General features: G+C 36.8%; 1 protein-coding gene across 14 annotated transcripts in view; it reads right to left on the bottom strand.

The window, feature by feature from the left end:
• The window catches only part of SOX6 (SRY-box transcription factor 6), a 383784-nt gene that overhangs the window by 15818 nt on the left and 340876 nt on the right, over positions 1-27090 (bottom strand). For 12 of the 14 annotated variants that reach the window (XM_035328701.1, XM_035328699.1, XM_035328703.1 and 9 more), the window contains 2 exons: positions 18942-19050; positions 1926-2159 (listed from right to left, as the gene is read on the bottom strand). In XM_035328701.1, coding sequence (XP_035184592.1) covers positions 1926-2159; positions 18942-19050 — 343 coding nt within the window. The remainder of the gene's footprint in view (positions 1-1925; positions 2160-18941; positions 19051-27090) is intronic. The other 2 variants (XM_035328705.1, XM_035328707.1) reach the window with 1 other exon arrangement.

Raw genomic sequence — 27090 nt, 5'->3', positions numbered from 1 at the left:
AGGAGAAGGAGAAGGAGAAGGAGAAGGAGAAGGAGAAGGAGAAGGAGAAGGAGAAGGAGAAGGAGAAAGAGAAGGAGAAAGAGAAGGAGAAAGAGAAGGAGAGGAGAGGAGGAGGAGGAGAAGGGAGAAGACAAGAAAAAGGAGAAGGGAAAATAAAAGAAAAAGAAAGGAAAGCACATTTGTAATTCTCTATCCCACTTCAGGTACTGTAAACTTTCATTGAAAGCTGTACCAATAAAAAAGTAAAAGAATTAATACAGTGTACACAGGAAGAGGAAAAATTATTCAGAACTCTCATATTGTTTATAAGGAACTATCTAAACACTTGAATAGAGAAGGTTTTTTTGTTGTTTTTTTTTTTTTTTTCAGGGGATAAGAAATGCAGAAAGTAGCTTTTTGGTGTCTTTTAGATGGATAAAATGATTACAGCTGTGGTAAACGTGGGTGGAAGCTATTCTTTTACCAAGATTTTTCATACATCAACAAATGGAAAAGTTGTATAAATATTATCCGTAGCCAGCAATATTCTGTGTCAGTTCTAATATTTCAGGCTCTTTTCTCATTGTCCTAGAAAAGTTGCACAGATATTATATGGACATAGACTTATTTGTGGCAGAGCAGATCCTGACAGGTTAATTCCATGGTTAACAAACAGTCAATTGCTGGCACTTCTGAAATATTTATGCTGAAAGTTTACATTTTAATGAATACAGTTACTATACTCCTAATAGTTTTTTTCACAGAATGCACACAAATAATATAGATTCCCTACAGCTGCCAACACTGAAACAGTGCAGGTTTTATACAAAACTGAAAGGCTATTCATATAACTTACTAATATGGTAGACAAAAATATGAGAACTGCAAAGTAAGATTTTGGAAGTTTTAGGGCACGGTAACATTTATTTGTATGTATTCTTGCCTGTGACTGAATGAACAAATGCAACAAACTTTAGTGAAAATGTATTTGAACTCAAAGTTTAGAATGAAATGATTACAGATGAAACTTTATTTTTACTTTTATTTATTATGAGTTACATTTAGCATCTTTTTTCCACTTCAAAGACTCGGAAAGCAAATATAGGTTTTAACATTTCACCACTCATTCTCACGTATGTTTCTAATTCTCTGGAGGGGTCTCAAAAAGCAAATCAAAATTTCTCAAAAATGAGCCATTTTATAGTGGCAAAACATAACCCATGGTCTATTCCCCGATTGTCCCAATCTATACAAATTAAACGTTAACTATGGTGTCTTTTAATAAAGCAACATTTTAGTTTTATGATGCAAGTGCTTCCTTAGATTTTGGAACATGGCAGCATCAAACATAATCTGGCATTCAAGAAGGTATACAACTGCATGTCTTTTAAACTGTGCCAGGTTTCTTGCTATTGCACTGTCTGACATAAACCTTTGATTTTGATTTTGTCCTTTTTTTTTCCTAGTAATTCTCCAGAAAGTCCCATTCTGCACTCAGGTGATTTGCAGTTCAGGGGATTATTTCTAATGGGATCTTGCAATTAGATATTTTATCAGGATATATTCTTGCAACAGATCTCACAGAACATTCTTTATGAATGTTGCCAAATCTAAAAACATATTGTGAGTCTGCTGTTGAAAATAAACAGTATTATTTAAGGGAAAAGGAAAGGAATGAAAACAACTCATGAGTTTTCATTTGTGCAACTTTCAGTAATTTTGATTGCAGTGAACATTTTTCTGACATAGTGTGCCCTAAAATTAGAGAAGCTGCATATCCAAGAAGGAAGTTACTAGCCTCTGTCACCGACTGAAACAACCTCTTGTTTTCACATCTCCAAAAACAACTAACCCATGCCAACTGCTACTGCAATGCCATAGCCTTTTAAACATTCCTTTATTTGGTTGCAGCTGCAGTCATGATTTGGTCATTGTCTTGCACTTACCTAGGATTTTGCTAATGTTGGAGTTGTGCATGTCAGGGAAAGCTTGGAGGATTTTTCGACGCTCATCCTTTGCCCAAACCATGAAAGCATTCATTGGTCGTTTGATGTGCGGTTCGCTACTGGCTCGACCCCGCGAATCCCGGTAGACTCGAGCTTCAGCCACAGTGGCACCTCCTGTTGGCCAACAATAATACTGCTGTAGTTTAGCTGCAGAGCCATTCATTGCTTTACTTCCTGTAATGTCAGGGCAGGAAGAAACAAGATGGATGCAAAACATTATTATGTGGATTACGTAAGCGCTTTCAGTGCTGTTTATTTTAGCATCATTCTCTTTCTCTCTCTGCTGCCAGATCTATGAGAGAGAAAGAGAGACAGAGACAGAGAAAGGATGTCCAGTGATTTTGGTTGTAATTGGTCAAACTCACCCAGCAACATCTGAATGAGAAAACAAATTGCACTGGTATTTCTCCAGTTATGAAGATTTGAAAAAGCTTCTGTTTGGAATCTTTAACATAGCATAAATGTTCCAAATTTTCAACAAAACTCACATAAAAGTTACACCTGAGAATCCAGGCTGATGTAGACCTGTTCACACAAGTCATTTATAATGACTTCTGCTTGAGTAGTGAAGCACATGCAAAACATTTCATAAAATAAATTATATAGTACACTGAGGTACATGCTGCTAGTTGCATGGGCCCGATTACGTTTGGAGCTGAACATCTTAAAGTCACATCTCCGTTAGTTGAATTTGAGCATTCAATCAGATATATGTAGTAAAACTGCCTGTCTTCAACAGGTACGTCAGATGCGGCACGCTGCAGCTTCAAGAATGGGTGACAAACACCGCAGTTTCTCCAGGGTGCTATGCTTTCATGTACACCAGTGTCCTGCCATGGTTCAGCTTGTGCACGCTGACTGTTGTTGTTTTTTAATGCATCCAGCCCTGCTGCTCAGCCATAGGCAGCAAAGCTTCGTGGGGAGTTTTGAGCTTACAGAGCTGAGGAGGAGGTGTAGAACCAGTTAATACAGAAGAAAGAGCTAACTTAACTACGCCTGGATGAGGCACAGTTTTCCTAGAAAACCTTGCAATCATGATGATACGTTTTTAAGGCTTGACCTTAGCTATAAAAGAAAGGCAAAAAGACTTTACAGTGGGAAAGTTACATACATAGTCTTAGGCCTCAACAAACTGGTCATATAATCGAATACCTCGAAAAAGCATGTCACTTGAAAAGAAAATTGTGCAGTAATAGGCTTCCTTTTTTGTAAGCTATTCGTGCTCCAGACACTTATTTCGTATTCACCCAAAAAGCCCAGAGATCACACTGGAGATCTGCTAATTTCAGTGACTGACCCTGAAGTTTTTAATTGTACAAAAACTAAGCTTCCTAATTTACTATGAAAATGCTTTACCTTATTAGATACACTATTTCAAACATTCTGTATAGGAAATACATTTACATGAAAAAAGTCCTAAAATAAAGGATGCATAACTAATACATTACCTTTTTGCCACCAGGTCCACAGTACATTAATTTCATTTAAAATGCACTGACCATACAGGATAAATTCATTTTGCTTTATATGGTGTTGACAGGCATGTTTATTGTGCAGTGAAATGTAGTGTAGTTTCAAGCTGACTATATCCATCAACACGGGGCAATATGCTGACTACTGGGCCAGATGAAGACATACATTACCCTGAGAGCAAAACACTCATTCGTATACAGCAGTGTCTTCTCCTGAGGATCACTACGGTAATTTATGATGCCTCGAATGCCATTACTTTACAACTGACACCAATTTGGCAATTTGTATACTAACATGCATGCATGTAAAAGAAGGCAGGTTTGTGGCAAATGGAAGATGCAAAACTATTTCAATACAGTTTTAGGATAAGTACCATGCGACAGGTGTTCAGTGCTTACAGGAGACTGCAACTGCGGTCAGGTTTTTACTGCAGGAAGGAATAGTCGTTTTGCTGACATAAGATTCAGATCTGCATGTAGGCCCAGTACATAGGGTGTGTATGGTTAATGAGGCTTTGTTCATTGCTGTCAGAAGGCTTGCAACATGCACATCAAAGACACCATCTTTTAAGAGAGGATATACTTATTGTAAAACTACAATAAATTACAAACATGTAAATCAACACTGAAACATTTATCGAAACGCACGGCTACATAATTTGAGAAAGATTAAATGTAGCACAAAATGATCATTCCATCTTTTAAAAGAATACCACTAAATTTCTAACTAGTATGTTAAAATATTAATAAGTTGCTAACAGATAAAAAAAAAAAAAAAAAAAAAAGGAAAAAAGAAAAATATTTTTGATGAAAACATTCAGCTATTTTACTCAAGGAAAAAAAAAATAATACATATTTGAACCTGTATGCTGATCTCTTACTTTCAGAAAGTTACTTATTCGCTATGGCTAAGGGGTTTGTTCTTAGCCCTTTCAAACAGTTTTGGCATGATCTAATGCAGGCAAAGAGTACTTTTGCTGGTAGCAAGATTATAGGCAGGCTTGTTAAACTGGATATAATTGAGAAAGGAAAAAAAAAAAAAAATTATAAGCAATCTATTTTCAGCGAAAGGTTATGTTAGAAAACAATTCTTAAAGTAATAAATTACAAACATCCGAAGAAGGCCAAGAAGCTCTGGCTGCATCTGCTTTAAGCAAGTCCATACTTGAAGGATTTGAAAAAGCAGCCAATGAGTTGATGTTCTTTGTGCTTGATCTCTGGGGGAATATTTGCAAGTTGACCCATAAGCCATCACAAAAGCATCTGCAAAATGAATTTCTGCAAATAACTAAAGTAATATAATCTCTGTGTTCTTGTAACTATCTCAAACTACAGAATTTTATTCAGCATACAAAGCATTATAAGAAAATACTTTTGTTAGCATTTAATTCTACGTGGGGAGCCAGAAATTCTCAGTATCTTCTAAGCTTAGAAATGAAACACTGATGATATAAAAAGCACATATGCTCGGTGAGCTCTTGCAAGTTGAAACACATAAGAACAAGCTTTCAAACTGCATGGCTGTTCCTAGGTACTTCATCCTGTCATTCCGATATTTAAACAGTACCATGTCCTATATAAACAATTTCAACAGGTTTTACAAAGTAAGGATTTTTTCTTATTGTGATAGTTACAGTACTGACAGAGACACAGATGCCTGACATTTTTGAAGAAAAGATATATACAACTGCAAGGAACTAGGTGTTTCACATCTGTTCTTTCTGAACATGTTTCCAGAAAATCTAATAAATAACAATCCCAAAATAACAGATAAAACAAAAAGCATACTGCTGATGAAGGGTGAGAAGAGAGGAGGAAAGTGGTAATCATCTCTCTGTGGAGACCGGTGCTCTGCTCATACTGCACTTGTGGAAGGAGAGTTTGGTTTTCAGAATCAAGATCTTGGTCAGGATTCAAACTTATTGCAAAAGCAGTACGTTTTGGCTGCCCTAATGGCTTAGTTGGCAAAGAAGTCTACACTTTGGCCTACAGGCTTGGGCTATCCTCAAAGTGACACTTCTAGCTTCTGAGGGTGTAGACTGCCTCACTTCCTAGCTCCTTTGCGTTCACTCGACTTGTCAGAACTTTAATGATTTCAAGCTAAAAACAGCTTAGAGGAGAATGATCACTTTTTGCGGATATATGGCAATCAACTGCCCTGTGGGAACAGGATTCCAGACTAGGGAAAACACTGGGTCAAAGAACAGCACAGAATGAATCTAAAAATGTTACAGCCTCATTAAAATAATTTCAAACAATGTTTTTCTTCCAAAAGACACTGACTGTTCTCTAATGCATAGGCAAGAGGAATCCCTGGGCTATAGAAAAAGTATCTGATCATCCACAAGAAGAAGAAAAATGTTTTCATATGAATGAAATGTTAAGAAATGTACAGTAACAATTGTTACATTATTTATTTATTTACTCCTGCACTTATCTAAGTTTCTCGCCTTTTACAATGACAAGCATTTTAGGACAGGCACCATCTCCTACCATGTTCACTGAAATCTTGGCCATGTGAAGGTTTATCCTACTGTCTTTCCTAGAATGGGATTTTATTCTCCATTTTATACATCATTTACCACAACAAAACATAAAATTCAGCCTTTACATGTTATCAGAGTGAAGATGATAATAACCATGACACAGAGGAGCATAAAAGGTTGAGGAAAAGATGAAGAAAGAATAAGAAAAGAAGTGACAGCAAAAAGAAAGAGATTTTTATCAGTCCCTCTGTTATTCCTTAATTACTCTTCCCACTCTGGCCATTGATTCATGTTTGAAGTAACACACTTCCTTTGAATCCCCTCACATAACGAATCTCTGGCTACTCTAGAGAATACACCGCATACCATCTTCCACGGATATATACCAGGATAGGAAATATAGAAATAAAGACAATCCTTTCAGGTTTCTAGTGTCGAAGTGACTGGTTAGCAGCAGTGCTCATATCATCAGTTACTCATTACACTGAGATGATATTTTTATCTACTTTGGAAAGAACTGATCATGATCTCCAGAATAACTGGCCCTGGATATGATAATGAAACTAGCGCTGCTAGCAGCTTGCATTGCAGAGACCAAAACCTAATGAACAAGCAATTAGGAGTCACTTTTGCTACTAGAGATGGGTTACTCGTGAACAGGGAAATGCAATAAGAGCAGGAAGCATGAAAACATGGGTTGGCAGTCCCCCTTCCTGCCCTTAACACATGGACAGACAAATGCAGCCTTTAGGAAAGCTACAGCAATATTTTAAATGAAATAGAAAAAATGCAAATCTGGAAAGAACAGTATAACAAAGAAAAGCTTTGGAAGATTCAGAATACCAGGATAATTATTTACCTATTTTTTGAGCTATTAAGTTTGATGTTCAACTTTGGAGAAGATTAGACAAATGACTACTTCACTGTAACCTAAGAGATTTGTAGCAGGGTCAGTATAACATTTATCTTTATTTTGTCCCTTCCCTGCCTCTTACTTCTCCATTTTTGTTTTACCCTCGCCCATGTTCAGAAGACTTTCTCATTCTTTATCACCAGCCTGCAAGAGAGGCAAAATAAACGGGTATCTCTTAACTATTGTCATTACAGGCATGTCTTGTCATCACTGTGCAAAACTAACACCTACTTGGAAACATGACTAGGTACCTGACAGGGATGCTGTAGTCACACAGACACAAACGCTCCGCAGGGAAGCGTCTGTTCATCAAGCTGGTTTCATTCCAAATGCTAAGCAAATATTATTCCGCTGGGATTTGAGGGCCCAACGTATCTTACAGGCTGCATGTCAGTGAACAAAAAGGGGATGAAAACTGAGAAACACGAGTGATTCATTAAATAGTGTAATATTTAAATGGGCTGTAAAATATTTCACCTGCAAAGGTTCTAAAATGTGCTAAGTGAATACTAAGAGTTGGGAATATACTGTAGCAGAGGTTAGCTATATTCATGCAACACTTAGTTATGATAAGGCTTCCATTTTTCCTGTTAAGAGACTCCATTCTCTTTAAAACATCAGCAAGAAGAACCAAGAGGGAATTCCCTAAGGTCAGCTCTGAGGAAACATAAACCTCTAATTCAATAACTCCGCTACTGCACTGAAAAAGGCCTTATTATTGCAACATCCATATGGAGTCAATTGGACATTAATGACTAATCAATCCCTCCCCTTTCTATTCTACTTATAGTGTCACAAGCCATGTTTAGATTAGCCCATTTCCTGCTTAGGATCGCTCAAGATGTCTTTTGTTCTTTCAGGGCTGGCCTGATGGAGGCAGCTTAAACAAACACACGACCCAAGTGGTGCAGGAGTTATAAACTGCCATATGTGAATGAACAAAGGGGCCATACTAAAGCCTTTTGTGGTATTTGTTAATGTTTTTCATCTGAGTTTAAAAAGACCTAATGACTTTGCGGTGAGCTGATGCATGTGGCTCGTGGCTTTGCAAAATGAAGGAAATTCTACCCAGTTATATATCAGCATATATTTTCCGAAGTGCCTTGTTTTCAGTTTTGGTGGCAGTGAGTTTACTATTTTAGTACATTTGTTTTACATATGCAAGCAAAATTCTTAATCTTGAATAAAACACAGCACCAGTTTTCACAGCCATCCGCACAACCTGCATATACGTTTCCCCCCATTTGAAAGACAGCAGCTAAAATTAACAGTGAGGTGCATTCTGTGTGTAAAACCAAATCAAGTGTTCAGCTCTGTCAGTGGCAGCAGTTCATTCACCGGTGTTCAAGGCTCAGCTGTTAGTTGGGTCATATTAAAGGCTGAAACAATATTTCTAAATAAGCTGTTATCACATCCGTGCTCCACAGCCAGCCATGCCCATATCTACGTTATTTAAATGAATCAAAACTGCTAAATGCAACTATTTTCTTGATGACTTGCACAAACAGTTTAGATTTCTTGGCCACATTTTATGGCAAAATTAACCCTTGCAGAAATTGGGCACAGAGTACAGCTAAAATAATGAAATTATAAATTCCATGGAATATTAACTGAATTAGTTAGTGCTTAAGGTCTGACTTAAGCTCTCAAAGGCCAGCATAGCCCCACTTGTGCTGTAACACAAGAGCTTGAGAAGTTATTCTCTGGAGATCCACAAAACATCGAGATAGAAATTGGCACAAAGCAGCAGTCTCTACTATAAATTTGGGGATGAATGTAAGTGTTGTAAGATTTTTCAATCATGTGCCACTTGCAGACTTCAAGACCCTTCACAGATAATTAATTAAACGCTAACAACCCCCTTTTGACATAGATATTATCGACAGAGAAAATGGGAAACACATTTAAGTTCAAGGTTATTCAGCCTAAGTAATGACACCAGAAGTACTGGACTGCCAGTCATCAGCTCTAGCTACAATCTACATCCCCACAAACACTATTGTTGTTTCCCTTTGATATTTCATTTTACACTCCGGTGAGGAAAGTCAAGGCCCAGAGTAACAAAAAACATGGACAAAATACCCCAGCCCATGAGAAATACTGCTCATAGTTGTTATTAGGTATCTGACAGGCTCTATTGACACTACAAATTGTTTTGTTTTCTTTTCCCAGAAGAAAACCTGCTGTTTTCTGAAATTGTTGTTACTATCTTAATCATCTTCCAAGTCAAAACAATAGACAAAGGAATGCAATAATCTATTTAACACAAACATGTTTTTGTAAGAGTAACAGATTGATTGCCAGTGCAAATGTTACCCACATAATTTCAAACTTCTCCTGACATCACAGTGTCACCCAGAACATCGAGAAAACTTGATATTGATTTTAAAATGCAGGGATTAACTCTGCAATCTTCAGTCATCCCTAACAGTTTTTTAAAAATCCTGCCTGAACAAGGGCAACAGGACATGATCCATTCATACTTCAGTCAATGCTTTGTTTTGTTTTAAGATGGAGAAATGACAGACAGGAATTCATCACCCAGGAAAAGGCAGCCTGACTTCATATTTGATGGATGCATTGTTCAAGGTGTGGCTGAGCACTATTAATGAACAACTTTGCCTGCTCCTAAGTATCAAAACAATGAATTTTAAAAGATTAAATTGAATGTGATTTTTAAAAGGGAACTCCATTTAGCAATGGGAGAAAGCTTTACAAAGCCATCTCCCTCAAAATATGTGATATTAATGAAGTTCAGAAAAAAAAGCTTGCAAAAGGTTTTCATGCGTTAGAATCACCGCATTAGTGACCCATTTCCTGGGTTAAACCTGCAGTTGAATTTGGCAGCTTCTAGCATACGCAACATCATTCTTTATATCAGTATAACTAATTCCCTTCCACCCCGTGTTTACTGTTCTCACTTGCCATATCATGTCAGTAATTAGATTGCAGGGACCTAGGGCTAGGGTATGCATATGGCATTTCTTCTTGCCTTTCATGTGGGGTGCTGATATTATAAAAAATAGTAATTAGTAAATAATACATCATGAAGGGAGAGAAACAAAAGCAGCGTGATAACAGGAGCTCTAACTTCATGAGTAATAATAAATGTTAGCAAAAACACTTAAGGCTCATTTTTCAAATATGCTGCACCTGCATATTTGGGATTTGTAAGTGAAACCAGGAAGATGCTTTTACAAACAGGGCAATGGCATGTCCAAATATGTTGCCACAACTGATTTGGAATTAAAAAAATAAAACAAAATAAAAAGGATTTGCCATGAAATAGGCACTTATGTGAAAAAGCACAGCTTCCTGTGAAACTGTATCTGCCCAATTGAAAAGGAAAAGATTAGAACTGAATATTTGCAAAAGCTGTGAAGGTACTGTAATGCCCGCCCCAGACACATTTTGGACCACTGATTCTCTAAAATTAAATCAAAATACAAATGAATAAAATATTTTCCCCTTCCTACTAACTTCTGCACTAAAGGCTTGTTTAGATACTTGGCATATCTATGTGGAAGAAAAGCAGATGCTCTTAAACACTTGTCAATTGCGGAGATACTGAGGTTCCTGGAGGAGAAAATGGTACACAGTATAAATTTAGAAAAATAGACAGTTGTACAAAGAAGACTGCTTGTCTGGAAGCTGTATCCATTGCTCATGCTTAGCCAGAATATACAACGCTCTTTTCTTAATGTATTCATATTTCTGCCCTGCTCCTTGTGCTCAAGAAGGTATGGAAAATTGCAAGATTCCTCCCTCCTCCATGCAGCATGATGGTGCCTTTCTCCATCAACTGACAATTCACTTGTACCTGAAAATTTCACATTATTTTAAGCAGCTTTGATGTCCTTTGGCAATATTGGAGCAAGACCAAGATTTGTACAGAGCTAAGCATCAGTTCCATGGGTTTTTTGACATCTGTGGTAGCTGTACATGAACTTCAGAGTGTGAAAAAAGATAATGTTTTAAACCACTGAGCTAATATATTGAATTTTTCACTTACTCCACTTAAAAATAGCTAAGCAAACTGACTGATGCTTTCAGGATTTGTGACAGTAATTTTCTCATGGGCGAAGATTTTCTTGTGTAAAACTGCAGCCCACAGTTACTTTTTACAGCCTTGTTCTAAATTCCTGAAAACAATGTTTTACTATATCATGGAAACTGTGACAAGCCCTTATGTGTAACTGTGCTAATGGGCACCCCTGAACAAAACTCCGGGCATTGTAACAGTGATTGTACATTAGAAATTCTAGCTACAATTTTTAAAATAAAGGTGCTATTCTAAAGAATCAATTACTGTAACACACAAAGAGCAAACGAGAAAGCCTGGTATTTAGCAGTATGAAAAAAATACCTCAGTTGAAAATCAAAAGGTAATACTTGTGGAAGACATTCAGATTTACTATGCTGAAAGTGAGAAGCATACTATACGTTTAATATTAGTATCTTGAGAGGAGTAGGTTTCAATGCAATGGGAAAATCAGTCCACACACACCCTCAGCCCTCAGCTCAGATTTTTCAGTACTCGAAGTGGGAGTTCCCTCTGTACAATATTTCAGGGATGCTGGCAACAAGAAGATTCATAAAGCGGTTACCATCAGAAAAGTGATGGGATGGTTCTTAACGACAGAAGGGCTTATTCCTATCCCATCTGCAGACACTGAGTTACTCCAGGACTGAGGCACTGAATCTCATCCAACACAACTGAAATACTGTGCCCAAGTACTTTATCACAGATTCCTGATCTGTTATGAGTTATTCTGAAAAATTTGAGCGTATCACTGAAGTTTCAGGCATAATCAAATAGTTTCATGTGTTAAAAATGGCAACCACATTTAATGAAAGCCACCTTTTCGCATCTGTTCTAATTAACCAAGATGTTAAGAAGTTATTTTATCTTTAAATAATAAACATAAACTTATGAGATTTTGTTTTTAAGACCTATAATGAGAATAGGGGGGAATAAAAATTCCACTACTTGAGCCTACTGCATTCTCTCTGGAAACACTTCTTTCAGCTTTCACTGTTTTCTGATTTTCATCTTCCCCTTCCCAACTGCCATAGCAACTATTACAAATATTTATGTGCGACAAATACTGGCGTGGAGAGGCATTCTTTCCTCCAGTATTTATGAAGCTCTGTCACAAAAGTAGGCGATGCTTTGTCACGCGTGTACTACCTTCTGTTTACACCTCTGCATAGGAGAGTGTTAAGTTACCTCACGGGCTTGGACTGTGTTGGCAGCCTGCCAGGATTGATCTGCCTGCAAAAATACGGTTCCCTTTCACCTACCTCTTCAGTCAATCACAGTCGGCCTTCTCAGGAGTTCAGAAGGACCTGTCTCACCCTTTTGTATATGCACTTAGCATTTATTTACTGTCGGGTATATATGAGCATGTTGAAGCTTGAAGCATATGGTAGAGGTGTTCTTTAAGAAAGGATTTTTGTTATTATTATTATTTTACTGAAGAGATTTGCAAAATCCAGACACCTGCCACAATGTCTGTTCTAGTGCTGGGATATCAGAAATGAAGTTTGACAGATGGTCAGAAATTTGGAGCTGTACAAAGTGGCAGTTTCTCCTCACCCTTAGATATCAGCCTTGTAGTCCTTTTATTGGTCCTTTTTTCATGTTTTTCTCATGAGGCCAAGGCACCATCTTCTACATTACAAAGACTCCTTGTGTTCCCCGTTAGCTCATCCCTCTCCTCCACATATAGCTCAGTGATTCCATGTTCACTGCTGCTTCTGCCACTGCAACCACTCATTTGCTCACTGTATTCTGGAAGTGGGTAAAATATGTGAGGATTCCTAACACTGTTTCTTGCTTTCTCTGACATTCAATTTCCCTTGTTTTGGGGCAGGTATAATCTCTTACTGTGTTACGAAATGCCTTGCAATGTGGCCAGCCCAAGTCAGATCTGAATGAGATGGACATAAAGAGTCACTGCTCTAACTGCTGCCAATATTGAACAATTCATTGACTTTGCATGCTGGACAGCAAATAACACTGTCTGAAATGCTGCAGAACCAGATTCTCATGCTTATTATTGAATAGAAATATGTACATTTAAAAGCAAAGGTGAGCTTGGGTTCAAGTCCAAAATCAGGTTCAGAACAAAACCTGAGTATGTCTGATCTAGAATGAGTGAGATCAAGCTAGGGCTTACTACTGCAGGTAGCCTGTTACCTATGGTTATGCAGTGCACTGTCCCCATCTGGCTTGCATTCAGCCTACCTGATGAATGGTCAAAGACATCATGATCAAACAGATAAGGCTTAAAGCTAAGTCACCTTGAATGCTGAGAATACAGAAAAGCACAACCTTAAACCAAGGAACTTACAAATTAAAGTAAGAGATGGCAGGCAGTGAAAGGGAGCACAGAGGCACTAATGAGGACACAGGCACTAAGTCAATTAATTGGACTAGAAGATGGGCTGGTACCAAGCCCAGACTGGGGACTCCATGCTACATCTTAATGACTGACTCAACATCTATGTTCACAGCAAAGCCGATCCTTTGGGAGATTTTGAAAAGTAATAATGTAAAACAAGGATGAAGTAAGTACACAGATAAAGAGTGTGGACAGCTAATTTTAAAATTCTTTTTATCTCGACGAGCAGGGATGGACCTATCCCTCACAACTATGGACCATACTTAACATACTCTGATTAGTTTCAAAGGAAGAAGCAGCAAGTGCTAAACAAAATTTACAGAATGAGGAAGGCTACAGCATAAGAAATAGAACAAAGGAAAACATTAAAACAGGATTCAGAAGAAAAGGGCTTTGTGTACATTGTCCCATACGGCAGACTCTGAGGCCAAATATTTAACTCGCAAGCCCCTGAATCTAATGTATAAACACAAATGAACACTGAATGTGGAACTAAGTGTTAGAGCTCATATGGCATTTTCATCTATTTCCAGTTGCTTTTTAAAATTGAATTTAGCTTCACAATGCAACTGATTTTTCACATTGGAAAATGGGACACAGAGAAGTTATTTCTCTTTTACAAAATCACATAGTAAGACATTTCTTTGGCAGGAATGACAATCAGGTCTTGATGGAATGTGAATCCCTACGATTGCTGAAGGAAACCCTACTGCAACCTGAGCTACGGTAAAATCAGTAATTGTCAACAGGAACATTAAGTCTGTTCTGCAGATTACTATCTACTACAAAGCAAAATCTTAACATACTTCCTACAGATTTTCCACAGCATTGGACCATAAGTACAAAAAATAGAAAAATCTATAAACATAGTGCACGTTCTACAAGCGTGAGGTGTATGTGATTCAAAAGAAGCAGCTCTATCAACAAAACTGTGCATCTATGAAAGGAGTTTCTGTTTTAGAACTAGAACCAAGAAAAAGTATTTGGATCATCCAATCTTCTCAAATAAAAGAAGTAAATATTTTAGGTTTCTCCCCCTAGAATTTAGCAAGGGCTCACCAATGACTCCTGACTATATTCTACCCCACTCTGGTCAGTTAATATGTATCTGTCAGGTTCAGAGCGGAGTTTTAGCTAAAGACAGATTCAAAGCTGTCTTGGTGCGTCCATGGTAGCTAGCAATTCTTCAGTACTGACAATCTCATATTCTCGAAGTTATGAAGCAGCCTACAGAGAGAATGATGTTTCCTTTAAAATGATGAAGTTTGGAGAAAAAAAAAATCTTGCTTAGTTCTATAATTGGCTGTTTCTTGTAATTTTGCATACCATTTGCTGAGTATTTATGAGGCTCTCAAAACATGGTTTTTAATTTTGCCAGCTACAATTGAATCACATACTTTAACAGGACAACTCAGATTTCCAGGTAATGATACAGCTGTAAGAGCTGGGGATTATTCATCAAATAGTGTCACAGTCAGTGGCAATGTTTTTGAATACAGTCTGAGCATGGTTTTTAATATAGTTAGCGCAATCCTGCTGGTGGCTAAGAAAGTAACAGAGATGTTGGTTTATGTCATATTTAATATAAAACTCTTACAGATGATTCTCAGGCCTCCATTCAGATGACAGTTAGCTCATTGTGAGTAACACAAGCTTAGAATACAACCTTATATGCTAATTCATCTCTGTAAGGACACCTGGTTACCATTAGTCTAAAAAAAGTTTCACACACTGAGCAGGGACAAGAAGTCTAGGTCCTAAAGTTCATTCTGCAGTATCATTTCATATTTATGTCTTATAATTGCATAAAGCAAAATGTAGGGAATTTTAAGACCTGTCTTCTAATTCATGATTTAAAAATTACACATGTAGCTTCAGCTTCTGATCAATAACCAAATACCACAAGCACTCCTAGGATTAAAGGAAAATGTAGCTAGGATCCTGCCAAAGTCAGGTCACTGCCATATACCATAGATAAGATATAAAGAGTAGAGAGAAATCACCGCAAGATACTATTACAAAGGCATTCCATAAACACAAAAGTTTGCTGGCATTTCTTGTAACAAATTACTTGAAGCTTAAAGGCTACGTCAAAGCTACGGTACCCAGGAGTACTTCCCAGATCTCCTCTGTCTCAGCTGCATGCTGGGATGAGACAGCCATGTACCATGTCTCTGCACACTTAGTTTCCTTCGGAAATGCAGATGTGCAGGTAGGCAGGGAGTGGAACTGCACTCCACCACAGCTCCCTTTGGTATAGATTAGCAAGGGGTTAGGGTGCAGTTCAAGTTGCACTTCCCCACAGTTTATGACCATCAGTAGGACTAAATTTGGACTCCTTGTCTTGGGAACAAGACTGCAGAGAAGAAAAAAAAAAAAAAAAGCCATGTACAAGTAGTTAACATATCTTTTCTAAATGTAGCATATTTCACAATTCTGAATTTTAGAAATTCTGGTGATGGGAGTAATCTGATAGACCTAATAGCCATGCACTCACTCTATCAAAAATTCACTTGGACCTCATAGAACTGTAAGATGAAGAAAGAAAGTGGGGTCAAAAGTTGGCCACCAATATGTTACTTCAGAAATGTTTATTTTCAGTACGACTGTGTAAAAGGATACAACAAAACAGGTAAGTATTATCTAAAGTTGTCTACAGCAAGGTGCACTCAAAAATATATTAAGAAAACTGAAAAAAAATAAGAAGATTAAAAGCAGTAATGACAGAACAGAAAAGAAGGTGTGTGAAGAAACACACCAGGTCTTAGAAGGTTATGATGATGATTAGTAGGAACCTTTGACATTCAGTTGAGATTGTGACCTTGACAACACACCACAATGCAACAAGGTTGTCTTCTTCTACAGGAGGCAGAAGAGTAAGTTGTCAAGTTTCACAGTAACCCAACATTTAAACAGACACACGTACACAAGCACAAAATCCTGGCAGTGCACTTAAAAAACTTTGTGACCTAGCAAACCTAGGAAGATCCGTAACAGTGTCGTGATGATTAGGAAGATACATTAATATTTTTGAAAATGAACAGAGCCAGTAGCACGGTACAAAGCATCAGAGGCCATAATTCAACTGCTGACATTTCAGCAGCACTCTTTTCAACGGACTTCCACTCTAAGAGATGCCAGGTTAGAAGCGTTATCTCCTATCTAACTTGCCAAGGATGAGCAGCAAAACTTGGGTGGTATTTTGAAGGTCTTTTTTATATCTATCTAATATCTGAGTTCACCCTGTCTACAACTGGAAGGTCAAATAAATAGCTCAGTTTTGAGATGCTGCCAACGTTTTTTTCTCAGCTCAGCAGTGGCATTCGCCAAAGACGTCTTTTCCAGAGACATCTCTTGGCTGCTAAACAAAGTATGGAAATCTGAATCCATTCATGAACTCAGATTTCCCATGTAGCAACACACCATTCCCCAAACTGCCCCACCAGCTCTAGAAAGACACGAGCGCTGTCCTTAAACTGGCACACATCACTGTAGCTTGGGTTACTACATATGTCAAAGCTTCGCTCTCCACTATCCAGTAACAAGAAGGGCTGTCAGTATTGAGGTGTACCAGGATACTAAATTAAGGACACTAGAAAGAGAAAGGTTGAATTGAAGGAAATGAGTTAAACCCAGAGAGTTAGCAGGAACTTTATGTCATAGGAATCTGTAACTGCGTATCTGTAAGTATCCTGTAGTCAAACTTTCATCCCAACTGTGGAAAAAAATACTCTTCAACATGTTGAAATATGAGAAGTTGCAGCAGGATGGGAAATTCTTCTCAAAGCAGTTTATAAATAACTGATTAGTCAATAAGTACTTTTGAAAGTCCCATGTATCTCCTAAGTCCTTTTTCCAGAAAAAGAACATTGGAAAACACCTATCTGAAAGTTATTTCTTAACTATATTCTGTCCATTATTTTTCTGTTTAAACCACATCCAATTAGGTATGAGCAAATGACACTTAGAAATAGTAGCTCCCTGAAAATGAGAATCTGGAAATGATTGATTTTATAATGATCTATTTAGATATACTGGGAAAATCTGAAATGTTTCATCAAGATGCTAGCATTCTAACAAATATTAATTTTAATAAATAGTTGATGACCTTCAGTCATCTTACTGCTATGGAGACCAGAAATCTTGACTGTGAAAAATTACTTTAAAACAACTGTTTAACGAAAAAGCATGTAAGTATGTGCTAATGGTATGTGTCAATTCCACCTGACAAGCTAATCATGATTTTAAGCCAATAAGTAGGAATGTTTTGCTGAAATAAATCTGAATTTTACTAGTCCTTTGTATGGATGAGTCAATACGGGAACAGGGATCCAAGAAACATCTTGGATCTGAACGTGCACTGTCTCCATTGAGTCTATGTCCTTGTCCAAGGCTCTTTAGGTTTGCTCAAGAACTGACTGAAGATAATGTATGTCAGCTGGCAAGCAGGGCTCTAAGGTGCTTTATCACAGGCATATCATGTTCTACTTGTACATAAAAATAAAATAAAATAAATAAAATAAAATAAAATTACAACTGTTATTTTTCAGACTTCAAACTGAAGGGAAAATCTGTGAGGCCTTATCTGGACCATTTATTTCTGGGTCACAGAGAGACAGAACAGAATCTGTGGTCAGAGGAGTACTTCTCTACACAGAAAATATTCATGCTTTTTAATTAGGCAAACTCTGTCTCTGTATTTCAACAATAATTTGAAAAAAACCCTATTGGCCAACAGTCACGAGCTTATTGGTCCTGTTCTTTTGATCCAAGAATAAAGCATCTGATAACTTGTGAAATGTCTGGGTATTAACAGAATAAATAAATAAATAAATAAATAAAACAAAAATAAAAATAAATAAATAAATAAATGCGAGATATTTTAACCTTTTTGCTGAAGAACAGTGGCATAACTAGAATTTGTGAAATTAAAAAAAAAAAAAATGTAAATCCAGGGGGAAAATTTGCATTTTTTGCTAACTGAATGGTAGATTAATCTTACTACAGTCAGTGGTAGGGTTCCTATCTACCTGTATGTTCTCTTCCAGTGTATGATAAGGTAGAGGGTAAAATCAGTCTTGAGAAATACTGATTTCCATCTGTAGCGCGATCCTGTAATACATGATATACTGAACTCTCACTGAAGTCAGTACAAATGCACTGAAGGTTTGTATCATGTATAAGACATTCATATAGAAAATGTGAAATATTTTTACATTTTCACTTGACAGCTGTCTGTCCATAAAAGTGTGCTTGCTATATCTTGAATGGTTTGTGAGTGCACTGGCTGACAGACTTCTTAAAGTGCTCTAACTTTCTCCAAAGCTGCTAAATCCTTAAAAACTGGTGAAAGTATATACATCTATATACTGCCTTTCTGAGATAATTTTCTCAGTGCTCCCTACATTTTTATTAGTAGCATAAAATGTAAACGCTTATTTGACAGCTGCTAGGGGAAAAAACAGCTATGTTGTAGGAGGGCTTAGAGTATAAGTGCAATGCAGTATTTTTCATGTATCTGCCCTTTGCTATGGAGCTATTACAATCTCACAAAAATGCTCAAAAAATGCTACCCTGGGATATAAGCTAGACAACACCTATGACACTAGCAGCATTTCAGATCCACAACCATTCTGTGATGCAGTGGTCAATAACCCACAGTCAAAATTGCAACTCACCTTCTGCATCTTCTGGCCTTGTAAGATCAATGACACCAGGGCCCAGCTTTCCATCTTCATTGGGTTTCCCTGTTAACTGGGGGCCTAAATTCTCAAACCTTGTTCTTTCCTGGAAAAGAACAGAAGTAGACTTAATGCCCAAATATTTTATATCCCATTGCGAGGCTGTACATGTATGTATACACTGATACATGCCTTGTTTTCTAAATACAAATAAATAACAAATGCATTTAATTAGAAATTTTACTCAGGGACTATTTTTTACAGATTCTGAATGTTTGCATTTATGAAAATCAGTTTTTAAATGTGAAACATATACAGAAGCTTTGAAATTATTTTGATCTGCACTGCCATAATGCATAAATGATTGTACATGCAAATACAAAACACTCTTGGCAGGGAACAGCGCCGACTGATGCTGCTCACTTTGCCTTTCCACTTATTTTCTAACTTAAACTAGAAAAGACAATCAACATTTGGGAGACATGAAAATTCAGAAGTTGAAAGAAGAGCTTGTATTAAAATATACTGCTAATTTAATGGAAAAGGCACTTTTTTTCCACTATGAGATTCAAGTTAGCATTCATACCTCTGAGAAAACACAAGTCTGAATTTTATGCAAGAGTTTTTCAAAGACAAGTATTTGAAAGAAGGAATAATAGATGACAGAACTGATACTATTATTTTGTCTACCAATTTAATTGTACCTTCAGTAGAAAGGGAACCTAAGGAGATTAAGAACAACAAAAAAAAAAGGAAAGAAAAGAAAAAAAAAAAAAAAAAAAAAGAAAAAGAGTTTGAGTGCTTGCTTCTAGAAAAACACAAAGCTTTTGAGAGCTGGAGACCTCCATAGGAATGCTGGAACTGGTAACTGAAAGGTATTTTGTGTGCAAACCCAGTTCTTCAATCAACTACCGGACAAGGTCACTACAATTGACAGTGTAGTATTGTCTCACCATAGCAGTCTCTATAGTGCTGTGTATCAGTAGCAAAGCATTCAATGGTTATCATTAATTTAGCATTCTCATTTGAAGGAACATAACATGTTTTCCCTCTTGCCTTGTTGTTACCTCTTCAGACTAAACTTGGCATTATGTTGTACTTGCGAATGAATGAAACCTTGTTGTTCATTACTATGAAACAATATTAAATGTCATGTCAGCTTGAATTTACAGACATGAAATACCAGCTTTCAGCTCTACGAACAGTTTCTCCATGTTATTCTTAATGCATTATGCAGAAGTAGAGTGCTGATTGCTGTTCAGTCTATTGTTCAATGACCTAGTTCTGTGCTGTGCATGCTAGACGTAAAAGATTATGAGTTTCTCTCCTGCAAAATGGTTAGAAGCTTGGAAATGTTCTTAAGAATCAAACATCCTTGATGGCCTTGACTTCTCACTTATTCCACCTCCAAATATTTCTTTGTATTATCACTATATTTGAGGAAAATATTTCAGTAATAAAATCCCATTACCAATCAATTCAGGAATTCTTTCGATTCCCCATTCTTTTATTCGCTCCAATCATGGGTTATTATTATTTTCTTTTAATTTGTAGAGGAGGAAAAGAAAGCAAAACTCTGACGCTGGATTTGCTACAACATGCAGCTAAGGCATTTCAGGTACTAATTGCATTTCTAAAATAAGTTTCACAGAATCTTTCAATCATCTAACAAAATATCTCTGCATTTTTTATTTGGTTAACTTCGTAGCTTATTTTTCTCTGTTAAATCTGTGGCTGATGAAGGAGCTTACACATACAAAGAAACTCACAGAGTAAAGAAAGAGTTACAAATGAAAGGTGAGTGCAGAAAGGAACTGTAATACTTGAGTCCTAATATTGTACTGAAAGATGTTGTGCAATGTAACAATACACCTGAATCATCAGGATGGGATCTGTTTTACTAGTAGACAGAATAAAAAATATGTTTGTCAAGGACTCTGAGTTCCATTGCAAAAGGCTGATTTGCAGTTGAGATAAAAACAAAGATCAGTACTAAGAAAACAGCTTTTGGCTCATGTATTGTCTCTTCCAAAATATTTGCACTAAAAGCTTTTTCTTAAGGATGTTAACACAGCACCTGCAGTATTCTTGGAAGAACAGCCTTTAAGTGTGTTTCAGAAGAAGGAGAAATACCTTTCTGCTATAAAAATCAACAGACTCTGCTACATATCAATATGCACATTTGAAATAGCTTTCTAGTCATTCATTCTCTTTGATTTTACCAGAAAAAATTCTGTTGAAAAAGAAAGGAAGAAAAAAAAAAAAAGTTTCTGAAAGAATATCAATATTTTGACATGGAAGGAGAAAAGGGAGAATTACATGATAAGGTTCAGGAACAGTAAAACGAAAGCACTTACACCATAAAAATACCTGCTCTTGTCAAACAAAGGAGATGTAGTTCTTTCATAACCTCCCCTTTCTAATTCATGAAAAGCTGTAACAAAGCTATTTAAATGTTTGAAATGCCTTTTAAAGTCATTTCTTTGCTTGCTTTTTATTGAAAATAATCACAGTGATTATTTAAAAAAAATCAATATTTGCTTTGGGATTAGACAAACTCAGAAGAAATGTAAAAATAGAATAACGTTCCCCAATATTAATAAGGTTTTTATCTAGTCTTTACAATTCAGTGAAATACAACAAATGCATATGAAATTTATCATTAGAAAGGAAACTTGTCCCACTAGGTTCCGATCTGTTTTTAAGGGATTTGTCTTTGCTCCTGTCTTGAGTCCATCCTAAGGAGGACAGTTGTTTAAACTAATAATCCTTTAAAAATAAACCTGTTTCCTAGTATGAACAAGGACCGAGAGGAAGATTAATTCTGTCCATAGTATTCCTATATGAACTAAAAATACACTTAAACTTAAAGGAATTGCCTATAAATAGCTACACTAATAAACCGGTTACCGATACATGCATTATATTTGCAGACATATAGCTTGACTACCCCCACCCCCCTAGCATTAACAGAAAATGTTGGTGAGTTTGTAATAAAGTGCACTGCTATGGGCAGTGCAAGTGTTTTGTCTTCTGTGACAAAGCATTTTGGATTTCTATATTGAATGTTTTTGGTTTCTTTGTTTGTACTAGCTACGGAGCTTACACTGCACAGGCACATTAAGTTTTCCCATTAAAATTTTAGAGACAGGTTTTAGGACACGGCACTACAACCTCTTCTCACACGACTAGACCAACACAGTCAGTTGGAGTCCACATGGAAAACTGAAAGCTCTTCCCAGAGCAATTCAACTCCTTTGTGCTTCTGTTTATGTTGAATATACAGTAAAAATAATCACGTCTCTAAAATGAGCAAAAGAAGAGGGGGAAGATTCTTCTTAACAGCCAAATCTTAATTTTCCATTCGGTGATATGATTAGGCACTTATTTATGCGTTGCCAGTCACAAACATGCAGAAAACGTAAAAGTTATTGAAAAAAATTAAAGTCTGCTCAACTGTCTTGCAGGACTGTTGGTTCTCTAAGTGCTTTGAAATTATGATGTATGAGGTAGATGTTGCATATTAAATAAAGATATTTAAATTATAAAGCCCCCGTTAGTGAGAGCTGATGAATGTTAAATGTTATGAGCCACAAGGCTGTGGCATCCATCATATTCGCATATTATCACAGTCAGTGATGGAGCAGCCCCAGTGATGACAGATAGACTGCTAGATAGTTATCCCTTATTTCCAGAGTCGCCAAGCAAGCCTTTCAATCCCTTTGGCATTATTTTTAGCTTTGCATTAAATTAGCAACTTTTCCGTCATGTTCTGGCAGAAAGAATCAATTCTTTCTTCACGTGTGGAAGGTGGAAGAACGATTCACTAAAGCAAGAAGGAAAGGAAAAAGAAGCAGCAGCCCTTTCCTCGGAAAAGGCTGCAAACTTCAAATGGCTAGGAACAAATATAAAATTGTGATCGTGTGGAAGAACAGCAATGAAACAGTAAGCACACAATAATGGCTTTTCTCTGCACTTAGATAAAAGCTGAATTTTTGATGTGCACAGTATATTTTCATAAAATTTTATATACTATGTTTTATACACTTATTGGCTATTCCATAATAATGTGTGTGCTAACAGTAAAATTGCTCTTAAATTTATGTGTGTTATTTATACGTTCCCACGTAACAATGCTTTTTGTTGTAAAAAATATTCTGTTTATTAATGTAACTTTACAACCACTGCATCCAAGATCCGTGGTAAATTAATGACATTTTTATTATTTTATAGTGTCATTAAATTTTTACTGATCACTCCATCAAACAGAAGCAATAAAGGCCATAATGCAAACTGGGACACTTAGATCAGGGGAGCAGGAAGGCATTCCGTATAGTCTGAAGTAAACGGCTTGCTATAAATGATATTTATACCATCTTTAAGGATGTGAGAATACTTGGACAAGTTTGGCAAAACTGTTTCTGTAGTACCGTGGATTGTGTACTTAAATAACAGTTTACTTGCCAGCATGACAAGTTTTTTTCAAACCATATGCGAGAAGATGACTGATTGCATCCATCTCTTGAAAAATAATATATGAAATGTAATAATACACTGGGCACCCCTCCCTTCTGGATTACCAAGACTGATCCGACTATACCCATGCCTCAAATTATTTCAACATGCTTGCTTTTTCCACATCTGAAACGTATGCTCAGACTGAAATGGAAAATGGCATGCACGCTGATCGTTGTGTGAAAGATTTAAAATATATATATATTTTGCAAACAAATACTTTTTATTTAAGTAGACATGTTTGGACAATGATGTAATACCCTTTATTTCAACAGTCTAGCATGGAAGCAGTTACCAACATTAATTTAAAGAGCCAGTTTTTAGAAACTGAATTAATATGGGTCGTTCACTGAAGCCACAGAGCATACGACTGAAGGGATATTATTTCTTCTGAGGACAGTAGTTTAGTTAGAATGACTACAAATAATTATCACATGTTGTCTTTATGTATAAAATATATTTCAATTGAGTTATTCCACACTAAATATTCTAGCAGTGTATTTGCTAGCTGTTATCTACTCCCTGCGTGTACCACAGACAGTAAACAACAGGCAAACAACTTACTATATTCAAAATATCAAAAGCATATTTTCAACTAAACACAGAGAAACGTATTCCCAATTTGAATATTGAGGAATCCCCCCCCCACCCCCCCCGAAAGTCGACATACAAACGTCCCAAGCTTTTTGCTTTATTCTTCCTACTTTTTAGAACAGCTGAGGCTGAAAAGTTAAATTACCCTCCACTTAGAATCTTTTGCAACATCTTGGCACAGCAGGGATAATTACAAATTAACTTTCAGCCTTATCTCTGAATATTTTAGTTATTATGGGTGGGAAGTTTAAACATTAACCTTATTACAACAATGTCAATCATCCTACTGGTGTGCAGGCATGCAACTGCTGGAATTCCTCGGATGGCAAAGTAGATAAACACAATAGCTGCATTATTGTTACAACTAAAAGCATGGCAACCCCACAGAAGGGCCTTTGGTTTTCTAGAGCTTTGTGGTGAATATCCAGAGCTTGTTTTCAACAGCATAGCAGTGGGAGGTGCTCCAATAAATGTGATAAATTAGGTCAGCAAAGTGGGTTCACTTGTTGTAGAAATGGTATTTTAAGATATTGCAAGATACGAAGTGTATCATTTCCAATCACTGATTTACAGGTTGCATGGACAAAGGGTATGCTGATTTCTTTGCTATTGGTACAACCTGACCTTTCAATATTTTATGGAAGAGAAATACACAAATTCAATAATTCTACCAATGTGAGAGAATGATCTCAGGAACCAAATTTAGAGGGACAGTTAGGTGGATTTTCACCCCTGTCCACTGGTGGATTTGGCTTTTGAAGGCCCATATGTTGTTTGTAAGCTGTTCCAGTACTTCCTTGATATGCTGAACGTACAGCATAGACTATCACCCCTGCCACAGACTAAAGGTTTGTATTAGGTTACAGTGCCTCAAAGCAAGCAACCTGCTTGAAGAGGTGGATTGAGAGAAAAGTCTTCAGGTCCCCTATTAAATATTTTCTTCTGTCTTAAAGCATGACTGAAAAATAAGGGATAAAAAGCAGATAAAAGGGAATTTAAACATTTTTTTTTCCCTGACTGACAAGCCGTGGCTGGCTTCCACATGACAGCATTATATATGCAAGCTCATCACAAGGAAAAAAAAACCTCCGATGTTCTTCAGGACCACAACTTCATAGTGATGGTCATGATACGGACTCTTCTTTTAACACGGGTTCCAAAGTCAAAATAGAGAATTGCAAAGTAATCCAAATGTGAAGCGTTTAGATAAAAAGTTTGAAACTGGACTGCTAAGGGCCAAGACTTCTATATTTATCATTAGATAAATGCAAACCCAAACTGCCTAATTTTAAACACTCTAACTAATTGTGTTAGAAGTCTGATTTTAAGAATCAGAATGCTATGAGCTATAATGCTAGTGTGAGCGGTAGCCATCCTGAGCTCTGAAAACAAATAAGAAGGATTTAGATGAATCCTCTGATTCCTGGGAGCCTTCAGCACACACTAAGTTAACAGATTTCAGTGCACTGAAGCTTGCCTTTAAAAATAGCAGCGTATGATTTTTAAAGTATTTTTTAAAAGCAAACAGTACAGATAGCGACCGTTTCCACCTAAGTTGGATATTATGCCCTCCTACATACGAAGTTTTGACATACCCTTAACTATTGCTGCACTTGCAGGGACTCCTAAGCTATGGATCTGCCCTGGTTAGATTACTTTCAACAGGATTACTGCACTTACTGAGCCCCCTTAACCAAATGCTTTATGTCTTTGTTCATATGGTTTTAATATGGTTTTAACCAATTGCAAGGTTATTTATAAGTTTGCAACTCCCCAGTAGTTAGAATTATGAAGCGTTCAGACTTAAGCATATCCAGTTGTGTGGTAACCCAACTACTGCTTTCATGCGGTTTCCAACTTTTTATTCATGCACAATGGCATGATGCATGGCAGTATCTGAGAACTCTCTGATTAACTCTTTGTTTCAGCTGCAAACTCACACAGTAGTCTACAGGAAAATGACACATCATGCTAAATGTAAAGATCTTTTTTGTAAATCACATAAACTGTGGAATTCTACCTTAGACTGATGAGAATTCATTAGCCCTCACCAAACAAATGGACAATCAATTAAATTAACAGCTGGTAAATGAAAAACAAACAAAAGGAGTTTACTTAACACTGCATAATACAGCTGCAGAATTCACTAGAGGTCAGGAAGAGTCCAAAGCCTGGGCTGTCACTTGTCTTTAAAAGAGCTGGATAATTTTTTGACTGTTAATAACATTTGTAGTAACACATGCTAAGATAATCAAATCTCATGTTCCAGAGCGTAAGCTGTTCAATTGTTGGGGTCAGAGAATTCCCTCTTTCTCTCTGCTGCTCCCTTTCCTCCTGACCAACATCCACAGATGATTAACTGGAAGCCTTCCAGGGAGAGAAGTTAATTTTCTTTTGTAACATCAGGTATTGCCCACTAGATTTAAGGGAGAGCTGGTAAATGGCTTAAGACCAAATCTACGTACCTTGTAACTAGAAAGAATCTGAATGCACCCATTTAAAAATATATATATATACATTTTTCTTTTAACTAAGTGTGTACATGTGCATTTTTGAGAGACAGATGAAAATAATCACAAATGGTAACTGACATGCACTTCTATCAGGAAACAGCAAAACTGTTTTTCCTGTCCCATAAAATGACTAATGCAACCAATTCGGTAGCTACTCTTGGACCCTCAGAATGGTCATTCATATTTCTAACATTTGAGTTACAAGAATGAATTCATAAAAACATGGCAAAACCAAGCTTTTCACCAGTAAAATAAATTGAACAGAACAACAATAATAATATTTTGCTATATTTTGGTTTAATTTAGAAGATGTCTGGACCTTGTCATTTATGTTCCCATTTCCACAAAGCATTTAAAAGCGTAGACATTAAAATGACACAAAATGCCATGATTGTGCACATATATCTGTGCATGCTTCCCCAAATTTTTCTTTTGTGACTAGATTTCATTAAAAGCGTTGTCATGCATTAGAATTGAGACAGAATTTAGAAGACAAGTGATCTGGTTCCAGCTCTCAAGTTGTG

Source organism: Oxyura jamaicensis, chromosome 5 (genome assembly GCF_011077185.1).
Source record: "Oxyura jamaicensis isolate SHBP4307 breed ruddy duck chromosome 5, BPBGC_Ojam_1.0, whole genome shotgun sequence".
In the NCBI taxonomy this organism is placed as follows: domain Eukaryota; kingdom Metazoa; phylum Chordata; class Aves; order Anseriformes; family Anatidae; genus Oxyura; species Oxyura jamaicensis.
Note: the sequence above shows the minus strand (reverse complement) of the source record. Positions and strands in the feature narration are given on the sequence as shown.